The sequence below is a fragment of the Physeter macrocephalus genome, unplaced genomic scaffold, assembly GCF_002837175.3.
Source record: "Physeter macrocephalus isolate SW-GA unplaced genomic scaffold, ASM283717v5 random_1128, whole genome shotgun sequence".
In the NCBI taxonomy this organism is placed as follows: Eukaryota; Metazoa; Chordata; class Mammalia; order Artiodactyla; family Physeteridae; genus Physeter; species Physeter macrocephalus.
In genome coordinates this window covers 4,099-25,000 of record NW_021146537.1, presented here as the reverse complement: position 1 = coordinate 25,000, position 20,902 = coordinate 4,099, and the positions used below count along the sequence as shown (strand labels likewise).

Here is a 20,902-nt window from a genome sequence, read left to right as displayed (position 1 = left end):
CCTAGTCCCACCACAGGCCATCACATTCTCTAAGGATGCAGAAGGTCCTAATGCCCTAGGGGCTTCTGTGCTAGCCCTGGGCCTGCCTGTCCACGTGCACCGTGCTTTACCCATACCTCCTTCTGCAGAGTCCCGTCTTTCCACCAGGTACACAGCTCTTTTCCAGTCTCTCTTCCACTCCAACTTGCTCAATGCCCCCACCTTCCCCCAAGAACCGTACAATGTTTCTATCCTATGATTTGCTGAGATTCTCATATAACCGAAGCGCCTTCAACCCTGGCTGTAATCAGCGTATTTTGTACCCCTGTGCTAGTTCCCGAACGGCTGACTCATGGAGGTCGGACCACTAGGTTGGACATTTCGTCCTCATCCCCGACACGCACCCCCGCGGAAGAGCCACCACCCCGCGGGGAGTCTCGAAGGTTGGCTGCAGCCAGGGAAGGGAGAGCGGGGCCGCCTTCCCAAGTCCGGGGCTGTCGCGATCACGACCGATGTACTGGCTACAGACCGGCCAGCGGGGGTCAGCAGGGAGGGTGAGACCGGCAGAAGGACATGCATGGAAAAGCCTCGCAAACGAGCCTTAGCGACTGCCACACGCTTATCCGGGACCCGCCCTGCCCCCAGCCATCGGACTCCGCCTCCGGAAGTACCACAGAGAAGCGCCGGCCTCCGAGCGGCCTAGAGCGACCCCCGCAAGGCTGCGGTGGACCCGCGAGCCGGGGTGTCCGCGACCGGACGGTCGCCTGGCCCGCCCCTCCGCTTGGTGAGTCCCCGGAAGGCGTTCTGGGGTCGCGGTGGGTCGGCCCCTCTCTTAGCCTCCCAGGGAGGAGGAGGAGTCTCCCGTCCCCGGCTGACTGCGGCTCCCGTCCCCAGGAGCGCGCGGGGCCGCGGTGCGAGGGCCCGTTTCTCTTCAGTCAGGGTTCGCCCCGACACCCCGCGGACGGAGGGCCCCGCCGTCAGGACCCGGTGACCGTGCCCTGCTGTGAGCTGGGTTTCTGGGGCCCGCTTCGCCCTTTTGGGACCGTGTCTTGACCTAGCAGGGAAGTGGGAGGAGGGCAGCGCCGGGCGAGGCCTTCTGAGGGCCGGGCGCGAGGGCCCTTTCTGAGGGTGTGGAAAGGGGACGGAGCGCTGCCGCGTCCTTGGGTGTGAAGGACAACCAGTCAGACCTGGTAGAGTCGCAGCCCTTCCCTGGCTTACTGTCAGGATTGTGGGAAAGGCCTGCCCACCTGGTCTGAGTTATCGAAGGGTCTGACCCCCCAGAGTGGAATTTGGTTATCGGTTAAGGCCGTTCAGTAATTCAGAGTGGGCTGACAGAGTGTTTACCAAAAAATTCTCAGGGGCCTGCTTTAAAAAAATTACGAGTAATCGGGAGTAGTATATTTCTCTGGGTGCATACCTGAACCCTGAAAGAAGTTTGTAAATATCAAGTATTTGCAATTTACGCAGAAAATTTTAGGCTATTAAATTGTGTTCCCTTGATTAAAAAAGATTCCACAAATTCTGGATTAGTGGAGTTCAAATAAACCTGCATACTTGGACCATATGACTTGGTTCCTAAATATCTGAAAGTGAATAATGTCCATTTTTCTTCCTGCTGTTTATTTTAGGTGGTTAATCATCATTAACTATTTCCATTGTGTCTGCAGTGTGCAAGATGCTTTGCTAAGTCCTGAGAATGTAGAATGATGGGCTGTTTTAACTTGTTACAATAATTTCTCCTAATCTCACCCTGCAGTGATGGTCACTGTCCTCCAGAACAGGCATGGAGGAAATATCGGCCCAGGAAGCAGCGGGATCTCCAAGGGTCCAGTTTCAGCCTTTGGAGACCCACTCCGAGGGTCTGTCCCCAGAGCCTCAGTTCGTGCAGGACACCGACATGGAACAGGGACTCACTGGGGGTAAGGCAGAGAGAGCACTTCCATCCAGCAGAATGGGAGTGCAGAGGGGCTCCTGGGCCTGGTATGAGAGAGGCCAGGGATTTCAATGAGAGATTGGTCCCTAGAGGGAGGTCTTGAAGGGAGGCACACACGTGACCCAGTTCAGTCCTGATCTGGGTCCCTCTGTTGAGGTCAGCCCGTCCTTCTGTAACAGGCCGAGTGGCCTTCGCTCACTCTGCTCTGGCTGTTTTTCCTTCATGCAACTTTCACTTCATCCCAGTTAGCACATTCAGAATAATTTCTAAGAAATGCTGCTTTTGCCGCACCTCACCGCCCTTGCCTTGCTTTCACTTCCTCTTAGATTTAGGGCCTGTCCCTCCCCCTGTTCCCTTAACTTAGTTTCTTCCCTCCTTGACCTTTGGCGCTTTGCCAGCTGCCATTCTGTTGCAATTGCAGTGTTCGTGAGTAATCTAATTTTGATCACGAAAACAACCATCCAATTCCTTGGTTGAGCCCAATGTCTACATGCCACATGTTGACCGTAAAATAACAGTGTATACATATCACATATTGACCACAAAATAACATTTTTATGTATTATATTGACCGTAAAATAACAGTGTATGCATATCACGTATTGACCACAAAATAACATTTTTATGTATCATATAGAGAGGTTGATCTGTCTTGTACTGCCTTTGTCTTGTATGAAGTTTGTATGAGATTACTTGGGGCCGACTGCAGTGCCTGAAATAACTTGTGTGTCAGGAACACCAGCTGAGTGCCATGGTGTGTAGAGTGCTGTGGAGCATTGTGAGAGTGTGGAAAGGATTATGAGGAAACAGATGACCACTCCTTATTCTTGAGGGCCTTACACACTGGTTGCAGAGACAGTGCCCAGTCTCAAAAGAAGGGCTTAATGAAGTTTACAGAACAGTGTCTGGGAGAGGGTCAAAAGTCTACTAAATAACTATGGCTCTGGATGAGTCACTGCAAATCTTTATGCTTTGCTTTGCCCATTTGCAAAACAGGTAACAGTGCTTACCCTTCTGTTAGAGGTATGTCATGTCATGGGAATAATGTACAATATGAGATTTCATAATCAAATCCTGTATCACGGGTCTAAGCTTGTGTAAGGAGGGCATGCAGGTGCTGAGAAGGTGCAGAACATGGTCGATACCCGATAAACGTTCGTTGGTTTTGCCGTAAGGTTGATGTGAGGAAGGGTCCCACTGACTCTCTCTTTCGTAAGGGAGCCCTGGGGAAGGGCTGCTCTCACTCTTGGCTCCTTTCTCCTCCCTCAGCTCCACCTGTCCCCCAGGTGCCTGCTCTTCCCCACGAGGGAAGCCCAGGAGACCAGGCAGCTGCGCTCCTGACAGCCAGGTACCAGGTGAGCTGAGGAACCCTCTGCTTTTCCTCAGGGACTATTGCTGCTGATTTCAGTGTGGTCCTTTCCTCATCCCATCCATAAACCTTGCCTGAATTTTTTTTTTTTTTAATAGCAGACCCCAGGTTGGGTGCTGATCATCTTCAGAGACCTGGACTTCACAGAAACCACCTTTCCATCTCCCCAATACCACCAGCAAACACTTCCTTTATCCTTGGTGCTGTCATGGGCGCTTATTAGATGTTAAAGGGTTGTGGAACCTATTCCCTAGATTCTACTCTGTTCTCCCTCCTTTCCAACATAAATGCACCCTGCAGACCCTCTGTATCATCTCCTTCATTCTCTGGCCATGATGCTGTGGTGGCCTCCTTCCCCAGAGCAGCCAGGCTGTGTTATTTCAGGAGTTTGTGACATTCGAGGATGTGGCTGTGCACCTTACTCGAGAGGAATGGGGATGCCTGGACCCTGTTCAGAGGGCTCTCTACAGAGAAGTGATGTTAGAGAATTATGGGAACCTGGTCTCACTGGGTAAGGATCGCCTTTCTTATTATTCAGTTTACCGCTTAGGATTTCTTTACTTCCTTGTTTTTGAGTAGGTGTGAGGTCTCTGAGTGTGGCTCAGATCCCCGGTCGTAGAACCTCCGATTCCTCCTTCTTTAAGGTCGTCTCCTCCGGGAGTGGGTTTCCTTCGGGGGTTTCAGGAGGAGACATTCTACTCCTTAACCTCAGTTAATGTTTCTTGCTTTTGTGGGGCATCTGTTCCCTGTTAGAAAAGGGAAACTTGCTGGTGCTTTGCAAGTTCTCACTTTCCCTATCTTTTCCTTTTTTATGAGATAGACTCTAGGGCCTCCCAACCCACAACCAGACACTTTCCTTCCTGGTAATTCAGTGCCCCTGTATCTGAGAGTTTCCCATTTTTCTCAGAAGAAGAAATGCCTTTTTTTTTTTTTTTTTTAAGATAGGCTAACATCTTTGTTGAATAATCCCTCACCTTTTAAGATCCCTAAATTCATCTGCAAGTAGGCAGAATTTGAGAGACTTGATATCAAGGCGTGACTCACCGCGAGTACATTTCAGTGAGTCACCCAGAAGGTAATCCTGGGTAACCTCACCCGAGCTGCAGACGTCTCAGACTTAGACCGAGTCTCTCCTTCGTCACCTGGATGGTGCAGTTGGCGGCTGAGATTAGGCGCGGTGGTGCTGCAGAGGAGGGTCGGTGGGAGTTGTCGGCATCGCCCTCGGTGTGAGGGTGTGAGCGTTGCTCCTCTTTCCTTTTTTGCCTGTCTCTGCTGCTCTTTTCTTTGTTATGTATGTATGTACTTAATCATACTTTTTTTCTCTTTCTCTCTCTCTCTCTCTCTTTTTTTTTTTTAACTCTTTTTTTGCTTTGCCTGTGCTGGTGGCATCCAGGGTGTTGTTTTGTCTCCTTGATTACACTCAGGATTAAAGAGGTCTTCTTATCTGTGGGGAGGCAGCCTGCCCACTGGGAAGGTTTTTAGTGTGTTTTCCATTCCTGGCTCTTTGATCTTCGTAGGCATACTTCTCCGCCTTCCCACCACCCGGATTCATAGTGTGAATTCCTGCCCGGCCCTGAGTCATACCCAGGCAAGTGCTTTCTCTGGAGAAACACTTGCAGTCCTTTCAGCAGGAATCTGCAAGAGATGGCCCAGGTGTCGGCCTCCCATCGATAGCGCGCGGCCCTGCTCGGAGACTCCTTTTCCACGATTAGGAGATATTACACTTGATTGATGGAGTAGATGCTTCTCAGGAGGCCACCACTGTGTAAAATTGCAGCTCCTCAGATGACCTTTGATAAATTTCAAAGGGCCAAGGAAGCCCTCCGTTGCAACCAGAATTTTGAACCCTGAATTCTGAGTTCAGTCAGAAGCCATGGTTGGTGGTCATCGACTTGTGTTCTCAGAAACCACAAAGTTCGACTCCAGCTCTTCGGTTATGATCTTTTCATGTTATTTTAGACTGTGGAACATACACTGTGTGCCCCTCCTTTTCTGTAGTGAACATGACCTGCCCCTTCTGTTGCCTAAATCTCCTGAGACCCCTGGGCCTTTCTAATGTTCTAGTCTTTTGCTTCCTTTAAATCCCTGTGGCCCCCTCCAGGGTCCTGCCTTCGTCCCGTTTATTCTTTGTGGGGCTGTACAGATTGATGCATTTATATGACCTTTCCTGATCAAGTGTTCCTTAGCTTTTCCTCGATGGAGTGGAAGGGCTGTCTTTCCTTCAGGCTGTCAAATTGAATGTATATTCAACAACTTGTAAATTGTAAAGTGATATGTAATTGTAAATTACTGTTAATATCTAATAATTACATAATTTCCAACAGTTAACCTGTCTACTTTTTGGAGTAAAGAAACTTCTTAGTAGTTCAATCAGCCTAACAGCACAGCATACTATTAGACTGAATTTTATCCCATTTCCTCTGTCATCTCGGCACATACACAGGACACGTATGCACACTCACACATGCTGGGCACAATTACGTAGAAGAAGCCCTCCTACTCAACTTGTTTTTGTGACCAAGTCAGCAGCCTCTCCTTCGTAATTATTTTTTACACTCTTTGGGAAGTAATTTTCATATTTGGGGGTTCAGCAAACTCCACCTGAAATTTAAGTTTATACACTTAGTTAACTTAGCTTAATGTTTGGTGTTGTAAAATAAGGACTTAATAATTCAGTCTCTGATTTAGCAGCCCTGTTTTCCAGTTCATACCTTTTTCCCATGGTAGTAGCTCTGAGTTGTATTTGTCACAGATATCAGAACTTTGGTCTTTTGGTTAAGTGCTTCCACTACACAGTAATAAATATACAGAGTATGAACAGAGTAAAAGAATTAAAAAGTAGGTAAAAATTTTCATTACCAGATCTGAAAAGAAGCATATACTGTTGCCAATGAGTGAATTACTGGCTTGGGGGTCATACCCAAAGGGAAGTTATCTGTGACTTAGTGCTGGAGATTAATAAGACCGGGGGAAAAGCTTGGATTACACTTCACATGGGGTAGTATGGCAGGTGCCCTGTTCGGTGACAGCATTAGAAAGCTGCTTCCCAGAACTCTACTGGATGGTGGGTGAGCTGATAAATCAGGAATGTTTGGCACATACCCCTTGCTTTTTGAAGTTGATGTCGTGAGGGCAAAAATGATTTTGTATAGCATGTCCTTCACTACCACAGTTGTTCACTACTGAGCAACCAGTATGTTACTAAGTACTTAGCATACATCTCATTTAATCCTTACCATAACCCTGTGAGCAGGTATTATTCTGTTTTATACCCAAGGCTAAGAGGAGTTAAGTGATCCATCCAGGGTCAAAGCTAGGCTATGGACCCAGATCTGACTCTGAAGCCCACGCTTTTTCACTGTTTTGTGCCTTAGGACAGTTAGTGCAACCACATATAGTGTTTTTTTATATTCTTATGGCTCTGTACTATGATGGTAATTTTAAATGGCCACAATAAATTGGACAGACAGGCATGAGGTTATACAGTTTGGGAGCAGAAAGGGCATGCATTCAAGAAAAAGTAAAATTGTTAGAGGATACATTCCATTATAATAGGTATCTACACAGGAACAATATTGCTAAGGAGAGATTTTATTTGTGCATTTGTTAAGGACCAGGAAGAAAAGCATGAAGCTTTCAGATGGTTAAAATCTTAGCACAGCACTGGTATAGGCAACAAGCAATGAGGTAAATTTTAAATGTTATTTTTAAAGATCAGATTAAGTTAAAAATGAATCTAATTAGAAAACTGTCAAGGTTTCAATTTTAAAAATCAAAATGTTTTAATAAATTAATTTTAGATAGGAAAAATTTCACATCTCGATAGGAAAAATGCATATTTTGAAAGCATAGATTTTTGACTTAAATCTAGGAAAAAGGCATTTAGGCCAGTGGTGAGAAAACCTGCTTTAATGCTTTCTGTGACCCTTAGTATAGATTGGAAAGAATGTCAACTGTGGGTTCCATTTACCATCTGTGACTGAGCAAATTATTTAAACCGATCATAATAACATTTTCATCTATAAAACAAAAAATAATGTCTGCTTCCTGGGTTGTGTCAAGGCTTAAATCAGGTTATGTGCATAAGCACCTGGCTTGTGCTGGTTACTTACATGTTCTTTGCGAAGGGGCAGCAAGTGGTGGGAGCTATGGACCAGATTTCTTAATACAGACAAAGATTTCAGGAGAGTGTTCAAATTGTTTGTTTATAATGGAATTTTCTCAGATTGAATGTTGCTCAGGCTGTGCCTATTACGAAGAGATTTTCATTCCTTTGACACTAAATGTTCTCTCAGGTCCCTTTTAATTAAACGTCATGATTCTAAATCTGTTGGATCCTGGCTCTCCATGTATTGTTCTAATTACTGTTTCTCTGTTCTTTTTATTATTTTCACCTTTTGCTCCATTGTCACTATGTTGGTCTTCTGTTCTCTTTCTGTACATATTTAGAGGAAGGGATGGATTTCATTCACAATCATTATTTTTTACTAGAAGATTATTTAAAAGCCGGTTTCTGAAATAAGACTGTCTGTTTGAGCCCCAGCTTCACCAGTTATCATGACCTTGGGCAACGTTCTTAACCTCTCTGAATCTTAGTTTTCCCATTTGTAAAATTGGTACAGTAATAATTCTATCTCATGAAGGTATGGTGAGTATTAAGTGAGTGAAAGCTTATAAAGCTCTTGGGGTGGTACTTTGCACCTACCAAATGCTTAGTGAATCTTAGCTTAATATTTTGATAATACAAGTGACTTTAAGTCTGTATCTTGAATCCCGTTCTCTCTTCTAGACTGCAGTCTTGTATCTCTAACTGCCTGCTAGGCATTCTCTCTGTACCTTCCTACGTTACCTTAAACATGTGTCTAAAATCAAACCCCTAATCCAACAAGAAGATGATCTTTTTTGTTGTGTGTAAGTGATTTAAGTGTAGATATAGAGTAAATAACCACAATTAATTTCAATTTTCAAATACTTAGAAACACCTTAATAAATATCTGTCAAAAGTTGAGAATTATGTTACCAGAATTCTGAGCAGAGTAGTTGCTGGGTCATGCCATACTAGCTTTTTTTAAACTTGCAAAACTATTTCATTTGACATGGAGGACCTTAACTAAAATGTGTCCAAAAAGAGAATTGACTCTATTTATGCCCAACAGGAATTCAGAAACACAGTAAATGCCTTTTTTATATCTGTTCTGGTCTCCCTGCTCTTAAGCTGTCATGTGGAATCCCATAGGACAACTATTGGTTTATCATACTTTTCAGGCCCAGAGCCCTTTTTAAAACATTGATTATCTGTTGACACTTGGGCACAAAATTGGCACTCAACGAGTAGCTCTTAAATAAATGAATGAAAAGAAGTGCAAGATACAAGGTACATGGTCCCTGCTATCAAAGAGTTTATAAATCAGGTAGGGATGATAATACCTGAAAACTATTTTAAAAAATCTGTAAACTTCATTATATAGAGACATGTCAGAATAAGAGGAACACATAATACAGTTTGTAGACATTCAGTAAGTGGAGAGAAAGGCTTTTGGAGATGAGGGGCTTGAGCTAGACCTTGTATGTGTACTACTAGAAGCTTTATGGGCTGAATACGTGTAAAAACTGCCCCTTTGATACTGTAATAGTTCTGCCCTGCCTCAGAAGCAGACTGCCTCTTGCTTTTGCTTTAAAAGAGATGGGATCCTAGCAGTCCATTATGCAAGCCAGAGAAAGACCATTTTGTGTGAAAATGCACTTTTATTGCATCTTCCTCACTGTACCATATTACAGTAAGTTGTTTATATCTGTCTCTGCAGTTAGAGTGTAAGGTCCTTGAGGATCCGATGGACCTTATCTGCTTGGACTCTTTATCTCCTACATACTTTGCATATAGGAGGCACTCCATAAATGTTTGTTGAATAAACAAGAGTATAAGCTCCTAAGGGGTAAGGATGTGTCATATTATTATTTGTTTCCTCATGTGCCCTGAAATGAATTGTTTCTGGAGATTGGTCCTTGGAATATTTTTTCAGCCTTCACTGATTCTGTTGCTACAGTTTAGCTCACCACACAACAGGTGCTTGAGAATTCACCTTTCTCCAGTCCAGCAGAGTTATATTTTGATGACCTCCATTTTGTCCAGGTCTAATACTTGTAGGCCAGGTCTAATACAAAGAGTAATCTGCAGGCAGCAGATGAGGAGTGATAATGATAAGTTCTGTGAAGACGGGTACACACTCATGCCAAATTCCCCGAGTGTGTGTAAATGAGTACTTATGCTCCCAAAAGCCATCAACTTGCCCCTTAGCACACCTCTTTCTAGAGCACAAATATGAACTCCCTGTGGAAGGTCTTTGGCCTTCTCACTCTCCAGGCCTTCCTCATGTCTTCTAAGAGTTTACTTTCTCTCTCCATTAGCCATTAATTAAGAGAAAAAGTGGCTGGTGTAGTATCTGGGGATAAATTGCCACATCCCATTTCCTTCTCTGTGAGCAGGATTTCCAATTTCCAAGCCTGATGGGATCTCCCAGCTGGAACAAGATCTACAGGTCTTTGATCTGGAAACTAAGAATAGAGAAGTCTTAAGAGATGACTGCTCAGGTGAGTAAGGCAGAATCAATCAGATGAATTAGTAGGGAAGTAAAGTCTAGTTGTTGAGCCAAGCTGTAGCTGCTTTGGCAGTCAATGAAGAGCTCTGTCTGTATCCCAGAACGGAGAGCTCTTTCCTTTTCCGTTCAGTTTTGATGAACTCTTACTTCGTCCCTTATCCGTAAGTTGTACTAGGTCCCTATTCAAGTTGCTTATCTATAATTCTGTTGCTCTAGTTCCCTGTTATCTCCACTGAAACACCTTAATTGGTTATCTTCTTACTCTGCTGAACCTACCCTCTATTTCTACCACACCTTGGACTACTTGGATCCTACCTCACTGCTCCTATTCATGCCCTTACATCTGTTGAGATTTTGTTCCGGTGTTTCAGAGTAAATAAACTTCTCTTACCCTGGTAGATTGTAGATTATTTAGTTTTCTCCTCTCTTAAGTTTTGTTTTTCTAAGCACAGGGTACAGATTACATTTGCATTTTCTATTTATATATTGAATCAGATGGAGAGACCAGAGAAGAAAACAAGCTGTTGATTCCTAAGCAGAAAATTCCAGAAGAAGTACATTCATACAAAGTGAGAGTAGGAAGACTCAAAAAGGATATTGCCCAAGTTCCTGAGACTAGAGAAGTGTATAAGACTGAGGACAGATTAGAAAGGCTTCAGGAAATCTTAAGGAAATTTCTCTTCCTGGAGAGAGAGTTTAGGCAAATAACAATCAGTAAGAAAACCTTCACCAGTGAGAAGAACAGTGAATGTAATGAACCTGAAAAAAGCTTCAGTCTGGACTCAACTCTTGATGCAGATCAGAGAGTTCTTAGGATACAGAACGTTGATGACATTGATAAGTATGACATGAGCCTCAACCAGAATTCAGCTGGTAAACATGAACAAATAAATCTAACACAGGATTTCCAGAGTAATGAATATAAGGAAAGTTTAATGGAACTCTCCCACCTTAATAAATGTGAGAGCATTCCTGCCACTGAGAAATCCTATAAATGTGATGCATGTGAGAAAATCTTCCATCAGAGCTCAGCCCTTTCTAGACATCAGAGAATTCATACTAGAGAGAAACCCTACAAATGTAAAGAATGTGAAAAATCTTTCAGTCAGAGTTCAAGTCTTAGTCGACATAAAAGAATACACACTAGAGAGAAACCCTATAAATGTGAAGCATCTGATAAATCCTGTGAGGCGTCTGACAAATCCTGTAGTCAGAGCTCAGACATAATTCAGCATAAGAGGATTCACACTAGAGCAAAATCTTATAAATGTAGCAATTGTGAAAGAGTCTTCAGTCGCAGTGTACACCTCACTCAACATCAGAGAGTTCACAGAGAGATGCCTTGTAAGTGTACTGTGTGTGGCAGTGACTTCTGTCATACCTCACACTTAGCTGAACATCCGAAGGTCCATTGTGAAGAGAAGTCCTATGAATACAACGAATGTGGCTTGACCTTTATTAAGCATCAAGGAATTCGTCTCAGAGAAAAGCCCTATACATGTAATGAATGTGGAAAAGACTTCAGATTGAATTCCCATCTTGTTCAGCATCAAAGAATTCACACAGGAGAGAAACCACATGAATGTAATGAATGTGGAAGAGCTTTCAGTCAAACCTCATGCCTTATTCAGCATCACAAAATTCATAGGAAAGAGAAATCCTACGAGTGTAATGATTATCAGGATGATTTCAACCATAGCTCAGATCTTGTCCTGCAACAGGAAGTCCTCACCAGAGAAAAAGCCTTTGATTGTGATGCATGGGAAAAGAACCTCAGTCAGAGAGCACAGCTTGTCCACCATCAAGGAATTCATACCAAAGAAAAACCTTACGAATGTAATGAACATGGGGAGACATTTAGTCAAGTTCAGGCCTCATTCAGCATCTGAGAGTTCACACCAGGGACAAATCGTGTGTGTCCTGAATGTGGTAAAGGATTCGGTCCCAGCTCAACCTTTATTCATCATCGGGGAATTCACATCAGAGAGAAACCTTCTGAATGTGACGGACGTTGGAAAGCTTTTAGTCCGTGTTAAACTCTTGACACCTGCAAACCCATACCAATGAGAAAACCTACAAATACATTGAAGGTGGTAGATGCTTCATGCTATTTTCATACCTTAGTCACCATTGGAGAATTCATACTGGCATACAATTCTATAAATGTGATGCATGTGAGAAAATCTTCCATCAGAGCTCAGCCCTTTCTAGACATCAGAGAATTCATACTAGAGAGAAACTCTACATATGTAAAGAATGTGAAAAATCTTTCAGTCAGAGTTCAAGTCTTAAGTCGACATAAAAGAATACACACTAGAGAGAAACCCTGTAAACGTGAAAAAGCCTGCAGTCAAAGAAACTACTTTGTGAGCATCAAATTCATTTCATGCCGAATACCTATGAATGTAATAAAATGTGTATGTGTGGGAGGATTCAGCCATATTCCAACCCTCATTCAGCAAAGAATTCAAACCCGAGAGAAGTAATTTGGGTATATAGTAAATGACAAGTCTAGGAGTTCAAGTCTTTTTTCATCATCAGAATATCCACACCAGACCGGAATTTGATATAATGCAAGTGGAAACATTTAGCACCGTATTTCAGGCTTTATTCAACATCAAAATATTGAAGGGAAAATTATTATTTGCATATGAAATCGTTAATATATAGTCCCAGTCTTTTTCATTGCAGAAGAATCTAGTCAGAGGAGTGACTTGGTGAATGCAGTTGTGTTTTCTCGTGGCATTCTTTTATTTAATAGGTGTTATATAAGTAGGTATGTATGCTTTATTTATGGAACTCATTTAAGCTATTTTTATTTTAATGTGGCCTATAAACATTTTTATTTTTCCTGAAGTTGGTTCTTATTGTTCACAGCTTCCCTAAGATACATTGATACACCAATGTTAAAACATGTCAACTTCTGGAAGGTTTCTCATTTAGCTTTTTCTGCTGTTCTCAGCCAAAGTTCTCTCCAAAACAGACTCTTAGGCCTGCTGTTTTCTGAGGACCCTATTTCTTTCCAGCTGTAACATTTGGATTCCTATTGATTTCTCCATTCTCTTAAGCACCTTCAATGATGGTTTCCCAGTTTTAAGCTTTACACCAGCAGGTATGCCACCCCTACTTGCTTTTTTGGTGTCTTCTGTCTTAATGCAAAGTATCTTCTTTTAAAAGAAATGGATTTACACACCCTGTCCATCCATGAGTATGAAGGATTCTGTTTCCCCTGAGTTTGTGGCAGGCAGCTAAACATTTTCAAGTGACACCCAAGTTCTTAGCTGTGTTAGCATTCACAGCCTTCTAAAAGATGAAAAAGACCTTAGGAAGCCAACAAGACTGGTGGTAGCCTGGCTATATTCAGCTCCTATTCTGCATGTCTGAGTTCAGAATTATTTTATATATGTCCATTGAAGGCCAGCAGAACGCTCGAGTCTGCTTTTGATGGGCAAAGCGTAAAGAACATACACTAAGAGATCAGAGATCTTCGTAGGGAATGCTGCCTTCCGTCAAAGGTATTGCTGTTCTTGTGTAATATCTTTAGAGAGTGTATTTCAAGAATGGCAGATATGCCTGTAAAATTTAACCATTACAGTTTTTCATTACCTGTTTGGAATTGTTTACACATCATCATATTTTTTGTATTTTACTAGAGTCTACAGGCTGTATAAAATAACATTTTTTTTTTTTTGATTGATGAAACTGAGCACACATGTTGGCTCCAGAGTTCAGGGTCACTGTCATAACACCTAGCAAGAGTTGATGATTCTTTAGATGATGTCAAAGCATTCTATTGTATTTTTCCATCTTAAGCGTCAAAATATTTTGTGAATAAGACAAGTGTTATTTAAAATTCTAGTTGTCGTTCCAACGATTGAGGTTTTCATAATTCATATGTTAAAATATTCACTAGGGATCCTCAACAAATATATAAAAATCCGTTGCTTACTCTGTAAGCCTCTTATGGCTAATAACCTCTAGGGTAGTTCTACCACAGTATTTTACCTCTTAGCCATCAGCAAGCATAGGATCTCATCAGGGCACGGTAGGGACCTAAATGATCTAAATGTAAAAGCATATGAAAAATGCATGTGTTCATTTTCCTGTCTATGACCGTATATACCCTACGGATAGAGACCACGGGTAATCGCCTCCGGTGATGACGAAACAGGATTCAGTAATCTCTAAATAGCAGAAAATGTAAAAATCACATGTGTGCATTTGGTTTAGGAATGTGCTTTTGTACTGCCACTTGAATAAAGGTGTGTTTGGTACTCTGAGAATCTGTTTCAAACAAAATCTGAAGTCCTCAGCCAGAAGCATTTGGGAATCTTAGAATCACCTTCCTGGCTGCAACTCAGTTCCTTCTAGAAACCTGCTTCACAGCAGGAATAAATCACTCTCCTTCGTACAGGTACAAAGCTTGCTCTTCCACAGACCTCTGGGATAAAGTCTGAATGTTTACAATTTAAAGGGTTATTCCGTTGGGATGCTATTGGCACATAAAGTAAGGGTAAATAGTTTGAGGTTTCAGTAGAACTAGGCAGAATGTTTTTTTTAAATAAAACATTTTAAACAATGAGAAACCAAAATAATCCTTGAGGGCAAGTAACTTGTCTCTTTAAGCTTGCTGATATTTAATTGGTCCAGTATAGTTTGTGTTCTTAGTCTTTTTAGCCTTGAAGACAGGGGAGGGAAGAGAAGAAATCTAATAGTTGGGACACCTAATTTTATCTATCTGTCCACCTACCTACGTACACATGTATGTATATATGCACATATTCAAACAGTCCTCACAACAACTCTGCAAGGGAACCAGCTCCGTTTTACAGAGGAACTGAGGTGTAGAGAGGTTGAAAAACCTGTAGGGTCACACAGTAAGCTCAAAGTCAGGGCTGTTTGACTCCAAAGCTTTCCCTCATCGTGATGTTGGTATCGGACACATCCCAGAACCTAGAGAAGAGACGTTTTCTCTGATAGTTCTTTGTTCCCTGTTACACACCCAGTGATTCACCATTAGTTTGCAGCTGATCCTAAATGCTTCCAGAGCTCTCTGGGAAGCTGGGAGAAAATATCCCAGTATCTTTTGGGAGCTAGTTAGAACCCCCCTGCCCCACCCTTTGAAACAGGCTTGACAATTTTGACAACGACAGGCTACAGGTCAAATCTCCTGAATTCCCATCTTCTGCCAAGACCCCCCCCCACTGCCATCACTAGATTTATATTTCCATTTCTCGATGACCCAAATGCATTTTAAATTTTTCTGCCAACTAGGACTTACTAATGGATACATATTCTTACCAAGGTTTACTGTCACCTCTGATTATATTATAGTGGTGGAGCAAAGTGGGTAATGGGTAAATCAAGTTTGATTCCTAGGTTTTTGGCTTGAGCAAGAGTGGATAGAGGTAGACTAGAGATGGAGAGTGCTGGGAGTGGAGCAGGGAGAGTATTTCGGGCAAAAGAGAGCGTGTCAGAAGGCCTGCAGAGGAAAGAGTATGGCATTTTCAAGGCGGTAATAAATGAGCTCTTTGGAGAATGCCTCACCTTAGGAAATAGTACGTGGGTAACAGGATTTGAGAACAAAGTTCAAAGGAAGCCCACAGGGTGTTAGAAACAATGGAATTTCTCACGTCCAAATATGTAACCTCTTATGTCCTTTCATTCATTCAGTAATACAGTTGGCAGGCACTACGATATTTAGTGGTAGCCGGTGGATACAGTTAACCTAATCAAATGCATTAAACAATCCACTGAGTAAAGAAGATGAGTCAAAGCAATGACTTTGGAATGAGACATATGCTTGAACTTTACTACCTATATGACTTTGGACATTTTACTTAGCTTTTCTAGTTTTCTTGTGTATACAGTGTGGTTGTTAATAGCATGAAAATTAAATGAGATAACGTAAAAGCTACTGATCATATACTAAATGCCGAGAAGTTTTTAATGTAAGTACTAATATAAAAAACGCTACAATAGAGGAGAGATACTTAGCATAAAATCTTAAAAAAAAGGAAATCAACGAGCAAGCGTTTACCAGTGCAGGACTAGCATTGTCCAGGGAGGGACACCCTGAGCTTGGAGAACTTAAAATATGACTAGAGAAATCACTAGGCATTTGTGGTCTGTGTGGTAGGAACTGCCTCCTGACGGGCACTTCCTGCTGGAGTCGGGCAAACTGACACGCCTCTAACATTCGTTATAATGCGGCGTCAAGTCTTAACACTCCCTTCAAATTGTGAGTGCGTGAAGGAGCCAATGTTAAATCCAAGACTTAAGAATGGTTTCAAATAGATGGTGCTCTGTACAAATCAACAAGAAAATATTGATTTTGGAATTATTTTGCTGCCTCATCCCACTCTCTTTAAGAAAATGGTTACCCTTTTATATTTGTATTTCATCCATGTTAATAAATTTACAACTTGGACGTAATTACGAGCGTCTTTCCCTCAGTTGCTTATGTCCCGCAGACAGCACTTCCCCTGTCTTCCTCCACTGTCTCTCCTGAGTGTGGTTAGCCTCCAGGCTCTGGTTTGAACGGGCCAGGGTTGAAATCCTGCCTCTACATTGCTCGCTAGCTGTGCAGCTTCTGGCGTGTAAGATAGTCAAGAGTATCAACTTTGTGGGATTGTTGTGAGGGTTAATGAGATAACGTTCAGTTTCAGTGCCCCATAACTGGTAGCTGTTATGTTTGAGTTTAGCAGGAAAATCCTGTTTATCATGAACAGCTCGTTTCCTTATCCTTTTTCCCTGCTTCAGCATATCAGATACGCCTCTGCAAACCTGTACTCCAGGTGCAGTAGGTGTTTGGATCTTGAACCTCTTTCAGCTCTTTGGTACCAGTACGTTCCTCCTCTTTGTTTATGTGCTCCAGGCATAACTGGGAGGCTGAGTTGAAGCGACAAAGGGAGAGGAGGACAGGCTGGACCGAGGGCGTAGATAACAGGTTTTGCCCAGCAGGGTCAGCGTGGCCTGTGATCTTGAATAAGGAATGTGGAGATGGGTGGAGCAGAGCGGAGGAGGCAAATGGGGTGCACACGGGACACTGGGGTTGAGAAAGAAGAGACAACCAATTTAGATCCTAAGTCCACTTGGGCGATGAAGGGCAAATAGAGAAATCTTTTCCGTCCTCCTTCAATCCCTCCTTGGGAAGGAGGACAAACGCCCAAGGAGGCCCCCCACCCGACTCCGCTCTGGACCCAGCTCCCCAGCGGCCCCTAGGGAACCCACGATCGAGAGTAGACCTCCGAGTTGCCTAGACGGGCCCCGGAAGTGCGCGCCGAGGAGCTGGCGTTTCTAGTCCCCCTGGAGGCCGAGGTCGCCGACGCTGCCGGAACGCGCGGACGGCTGAGCGAGTGAGTGTTGCGGTTCAGCGCTGGGGCGGCGGGAGAGGGTCGGGCAGGGTCGGGGTGGGGCGCGCTGCCGGCCGGCCGGGCGCTCCCCGCGGCGGGGCCCAGTCTGCCTGCAGGGAAGACGAGGCTCCCCCGACCGCCCCCAGGCCGGGAACCTCTCAGGAAGCGGCACCTACGGCACGGGCAGCTTTCCCTACATCTGTCCTCTTCTCGCTCTCTGTCCTGAAGTGACTGTCCGTTCCTTGGGTCGGGTTCTGAAGACCTTTTAGAGAAGATCCTGGCCTTGGAGCGGCACCGGGGGCTGGACCCGGCCCATGGAGAAGCTGCCTGAGCAGACGTCCCCGGAGTCCCCGTGTCCGTCCCTCGAGCAGGAGCCTCGAAAGAGCAAGGGTGAGGAGAGCTGACCTAGCTGCTTTCTTTGTCTAAACTTTGTCCTTCCCACCGCGGCCTCAGATCAGATGGACACGATTAACCGTGCGCTTAGAATTAACGCTGGTGCAGGACACTGATTTTTTTTTTAACCTAAAATTCTATTACATGAAAATAAAGCCTATCACTAATGCTTCCTCTCTTCATGTGTCGAGCAGACAGACCTGCAGACCTGCAGCAGCACTGTCCATAGCACTAAGTCTTGAGGATCTGTCATTCCAGCACGTGTTAACTTGCTTGTCCTTTGAGAGGCTCAGTAAACGTTGGGTGAATAAAAGAATGACACACCAGCCAAGTGTGTCCTATACGCCAAGTACCAGGAAAAGAGTGGGCTTCTCCCCCGAACCTGTCTTTCATCATTAGGGAAGATACATTTTCCACCCAGGATGTAAACTTCGAGAGGGTACCTTGCCTGTGGAGTACAGTAGACAGGCCAGCCACCTGCTGATGGAAAATGAGGTTAAACTGTAAACATCAACAGTTAAATTTCAATCTACCATCCCACCATTATCTCGTATATGCTTGGCCTTTGGAAAAAGGTGGATTTGGATTATTTAATTGAGGGACAAAGGCTTAGATAATCCACATCCTGGATTTTGAGATGGCTAATGTTTGGAGGATTTTTCTTTCACATATTTAGCCTTCTAATTCTGTTTTAGGCTGATTTTTAACTCAAATATTCTGTTGCGTTGTTATTATAAGGTGCTGAGACTGCGTTGAAAGAAAACCTACCCCCATCGCCCCCCCCACCGCACACCAGCTTAGGGTTGAGTTGGAATAGTTATCTGTGAGAGACTACAGGACAGTAAACAATGTGGACGCTCACCTGTCAACTGGGTATTGGCCCAGGAGCCCTTAGAAAGTCATATATTTGGCCTTGGAAGAATTTAGAGTGCGAAAAGAATCAGAGTTCAGGTAAGAGGGGATAGGCCCTTATCATAGGCTCCTCGCTGCTAGTCTTTGTAAGGCCACGCGCCTTGTTTGCCACCCTAAAATATTCCCTTGTGTTGGCTCACAGTGCCCACTGCATTCAGTTCAGTCTCTGGAACCTGGCATTCAGGGTCCTCTGCAGTGCGGTCTCAACCCGACTTTAAAGTCTTTATCTCAGTGTTCCCCCAGACGGACCCCGCAAGACTGGTGCGTCTGCTCAAGGTAATGCCGAAAACGCCTTGCACTCTCCACCGTTGTGCCTTTGTGTCCTTTTTTTGCGGCGCTGTCCCCTACATCCTCTGCCTACCCAAACCCCACACATCTGAGTGTGCCATGCTTGAAACCTCAGTGCAGGGCAGCCTCCTCCGTCAGGCTTCTGAAACGGACTGGTGGCTGCCGGGAAGGAAACAAACACATGCTAGAGACGTTGATATGGAAACCTGTAGGACTTGGTGGTTGACTAAGTAATAGAGGGAAGTTGGGTGTAATCACCTTTGTTCCCTTTGCTATCACACCTCTTAAAAATCTTCACCAGTTGCTGTTCATTTTCTAACTGCCATTCACTTGGTGCAGGGCGCTGCTTCTGCTCCATCGAAACTGATTATATCCACGTTGCCAGTGGCTTAACTAATGAATCCACTGGACATATTTATTTTATCCCTAATTTTTTTTTAATATATGCTTTTAATTTAAAAAAATTGTTTTTTAATTGTTTTTTTTTGGTCTGCGTTGGGTCTTCATTGCTGCGTGTGGGCTTTTCTCTCTAGTTGTGGCGACCGGGGGCTACTCTTTGCTGCAGTGCGTGGGCTTCTCATTGTGGTGGCTTCTCTTGTTGTGGAGCACGGGCTCCAAGCCCGCGGGCTCACTAGTTGTGGCACACGGGCCCCAGAGCGTGCGGCCTTCAGTAGTTGCGGTGCATGGGCTCAGTAGTTGCGGCGTGCGTGCTCTAGGGTGTGCGGGCTTCAGTAGTCCTGGTGCGCTGGCTCAGTAGTTGTGGCTCGAGGGCTCTAGAGTGCAGGCTCAGTAGTTGTGGTGCACAGGCTTAGTTGCTCCGTGGCATGTGAGATCTTCTTGGACCAGGGCTCGAACCCGTGTCCCCTGCATTGGCAGGCGGATTCTTAACCACTACGCCACCAGGGAAGTCCCATCCCTAATTTTTTTTGACCCTTTAGTATTTCTGTTGACATGATCACTGTTCCTTGAAACTCTTGTTCTTTGGTTTTGGAAGCACCGTTTTCTCCTGGTCCTGCCACTTGCCTTCTCAGGGTCTTTTCCATTCCTGTTTCTCTATCTAGTTGTGGCGACCGGGGGCTACTCTTTGCTGCAGTGCGTGGGCTTCTCATTGTGGTGGCTTCTCTTGTTGTGGGGCACGGGCTCCAGGCCCGCGGGCTCACTAGTTGTGGCACACGGGCCCCAGAGCGTGCGGCCTTCAGTAGTTGCGGTGCATGGGCTCAGTAGTTGCGGCGTGCGTGCTCTAGGGTGTGCGGGCTTCAGTAGTCCTGGTGCGCTGGCTCAGTAGTTGTGGCTCGAGGGCTCTAGAGTGCAGGCTCAGTAGTTGTGGTGCACAGGCTTAGTTGCTCCGTGGCATGTGAGATCTTCTTGGACCAGGGCTCGAACCCGTGTCCCCTGCATTGGCAGGCGGATTCTTAACCACTACGCCACCAGGGAAGTCCCATCCCTAATTTTTTTTGACCCTTTAGTATTTCTGTTGACATGATCACTGTTCCTTGAAACTCTTGTTCTTTGGTTTTGGAAGCACCGTTTTCTCCTGGTCCTGCCACTTGCCTTCTCAGGGTCTTTTCCATTCCTGTTTCTCTACTCCTTCCTTCCTTCCTTCCTTCCTTCCTTCCTTCCTTCCTTCCTTCCTTCCTTCCTTCCTTCCTTCCTTCCTTCCTTCCTTCCTTCCTTCCTTCCTTCCTTCCTTCCTTCCTTCCTTCCTTCCTTCCTTCCTTCCTTCCTTCCTTCCTTCCTTCCTCCCTCCCTCCCTCCCTCCCTCCCTTCTCTCTTCGCTGCACCACGTGCTTTGCAGGATCTCAGTTCCCCGACCAGGGATTGAACCCGGGCCACTGCAGTGAAAGCACAGGGTCCTAACCACTGAACCGCCAGGAAATTCCCTCCACCCGTTTCTTAAACATTGATTTTCCCCAAAGCAGTTCTCAGCCCTCTTCTCTTTCACCCTCGTGGGTGATCCTGTCCCCTTCTGAGACTTCAGGTTGCACTCTGTGCTGAACCAGACATCTGTAAGTTTACTTCTGGACTCGTTCTTTTCTGCCATCCCCCACCTCCCTACCTTCCGGTGACTCCCTTGACT

At 44.6% G+C, this 20,902-nt stretch overlaps 1 protein-coding gene across 7 annotated transcripts; it reads left to right on the top strand.

The window, feature by feature from the left end:
- The first annotated feature begins 677 nt into the window (after positions 1 to 677).
- On the top strand, positions 678 to 16,300 carry ZNF655 (zinc finger protein 655). Of its 7 annotated transcripts, XM_007108767.2 has the most exons (5): positions 776 to 982; positions 1,736 to 1,898; positions 3,182 to 3,267; positions 3,666 to 3,792; positions 4,799 to 5,604. In XM_007108767.2, exons 2-5 carry the CDS (start codon positions 1,763 to 1,765, stop codon positions 5,011 to 5,013), a joined length of 564 nt encoding a protein of 187 aa, XP_007108829.1. In that variant the 5' UTR covers positions 776 to 982; positions 1,736 to 1,762; the 3' UTR covers positions 5,014 to 5,604. The 7 variants fall into 7 exon arrangements, 4 of the variants coding, with proteins under 4 accessions (XP_007108825.2, XP_007108829.1, XP_054939445.1 ...); XM_007108763.4 differs by lacking the exons at positions 776 to 982; positions 3,182 to 3,267; positions 3,666 to 3,792; positions 4,799 to 5,604 and adding exons at positions 678 to 763; positions 9,765 to 9,869; positions 10,373 to 16,300; XM_007108764.4 differs by lacking the exons at positions 3,182 to 3,267; positions 3,666 to 3,792; positions 4,799 to 5,604 and adding exons at positions 9,765 to 9,869; positions 10,373 to 16,300 and having other exon boundaries at positions 801 to 982.
- The last annotated feature ends 4,602 nt before the right edge of the window (positions 16,301 to 20,902 follow it).

What these genes read in the sequence shown, in the direction of transcription:
- ZNF655 (XM_007108763.4), top strand. Translation starts at nt 1,763, where the DNA reads ATGGAGGAAATATCGGCCCAGGAAGCAGCGGGATCTCCAAGGGTCCAG. An exon ending in GGAACAGGGACTCACTGGGG is followed by an intron (nt 1,899 to 9,764) that starts GTAAGGCAGAGA and finishes CTCTGTGAGCAG; the next exon opens with GATTTCCAATTTCCAAGCCT. An exon ending in CTTAAGAGATGACTGCTCAG is followed by an intron (nt 9,870 to 10,372) that starts GTGAGTAAGGCA and finishes ATATTGAATCAG; the next exon opens with ATGGAGAGACCAGAGAAGAA.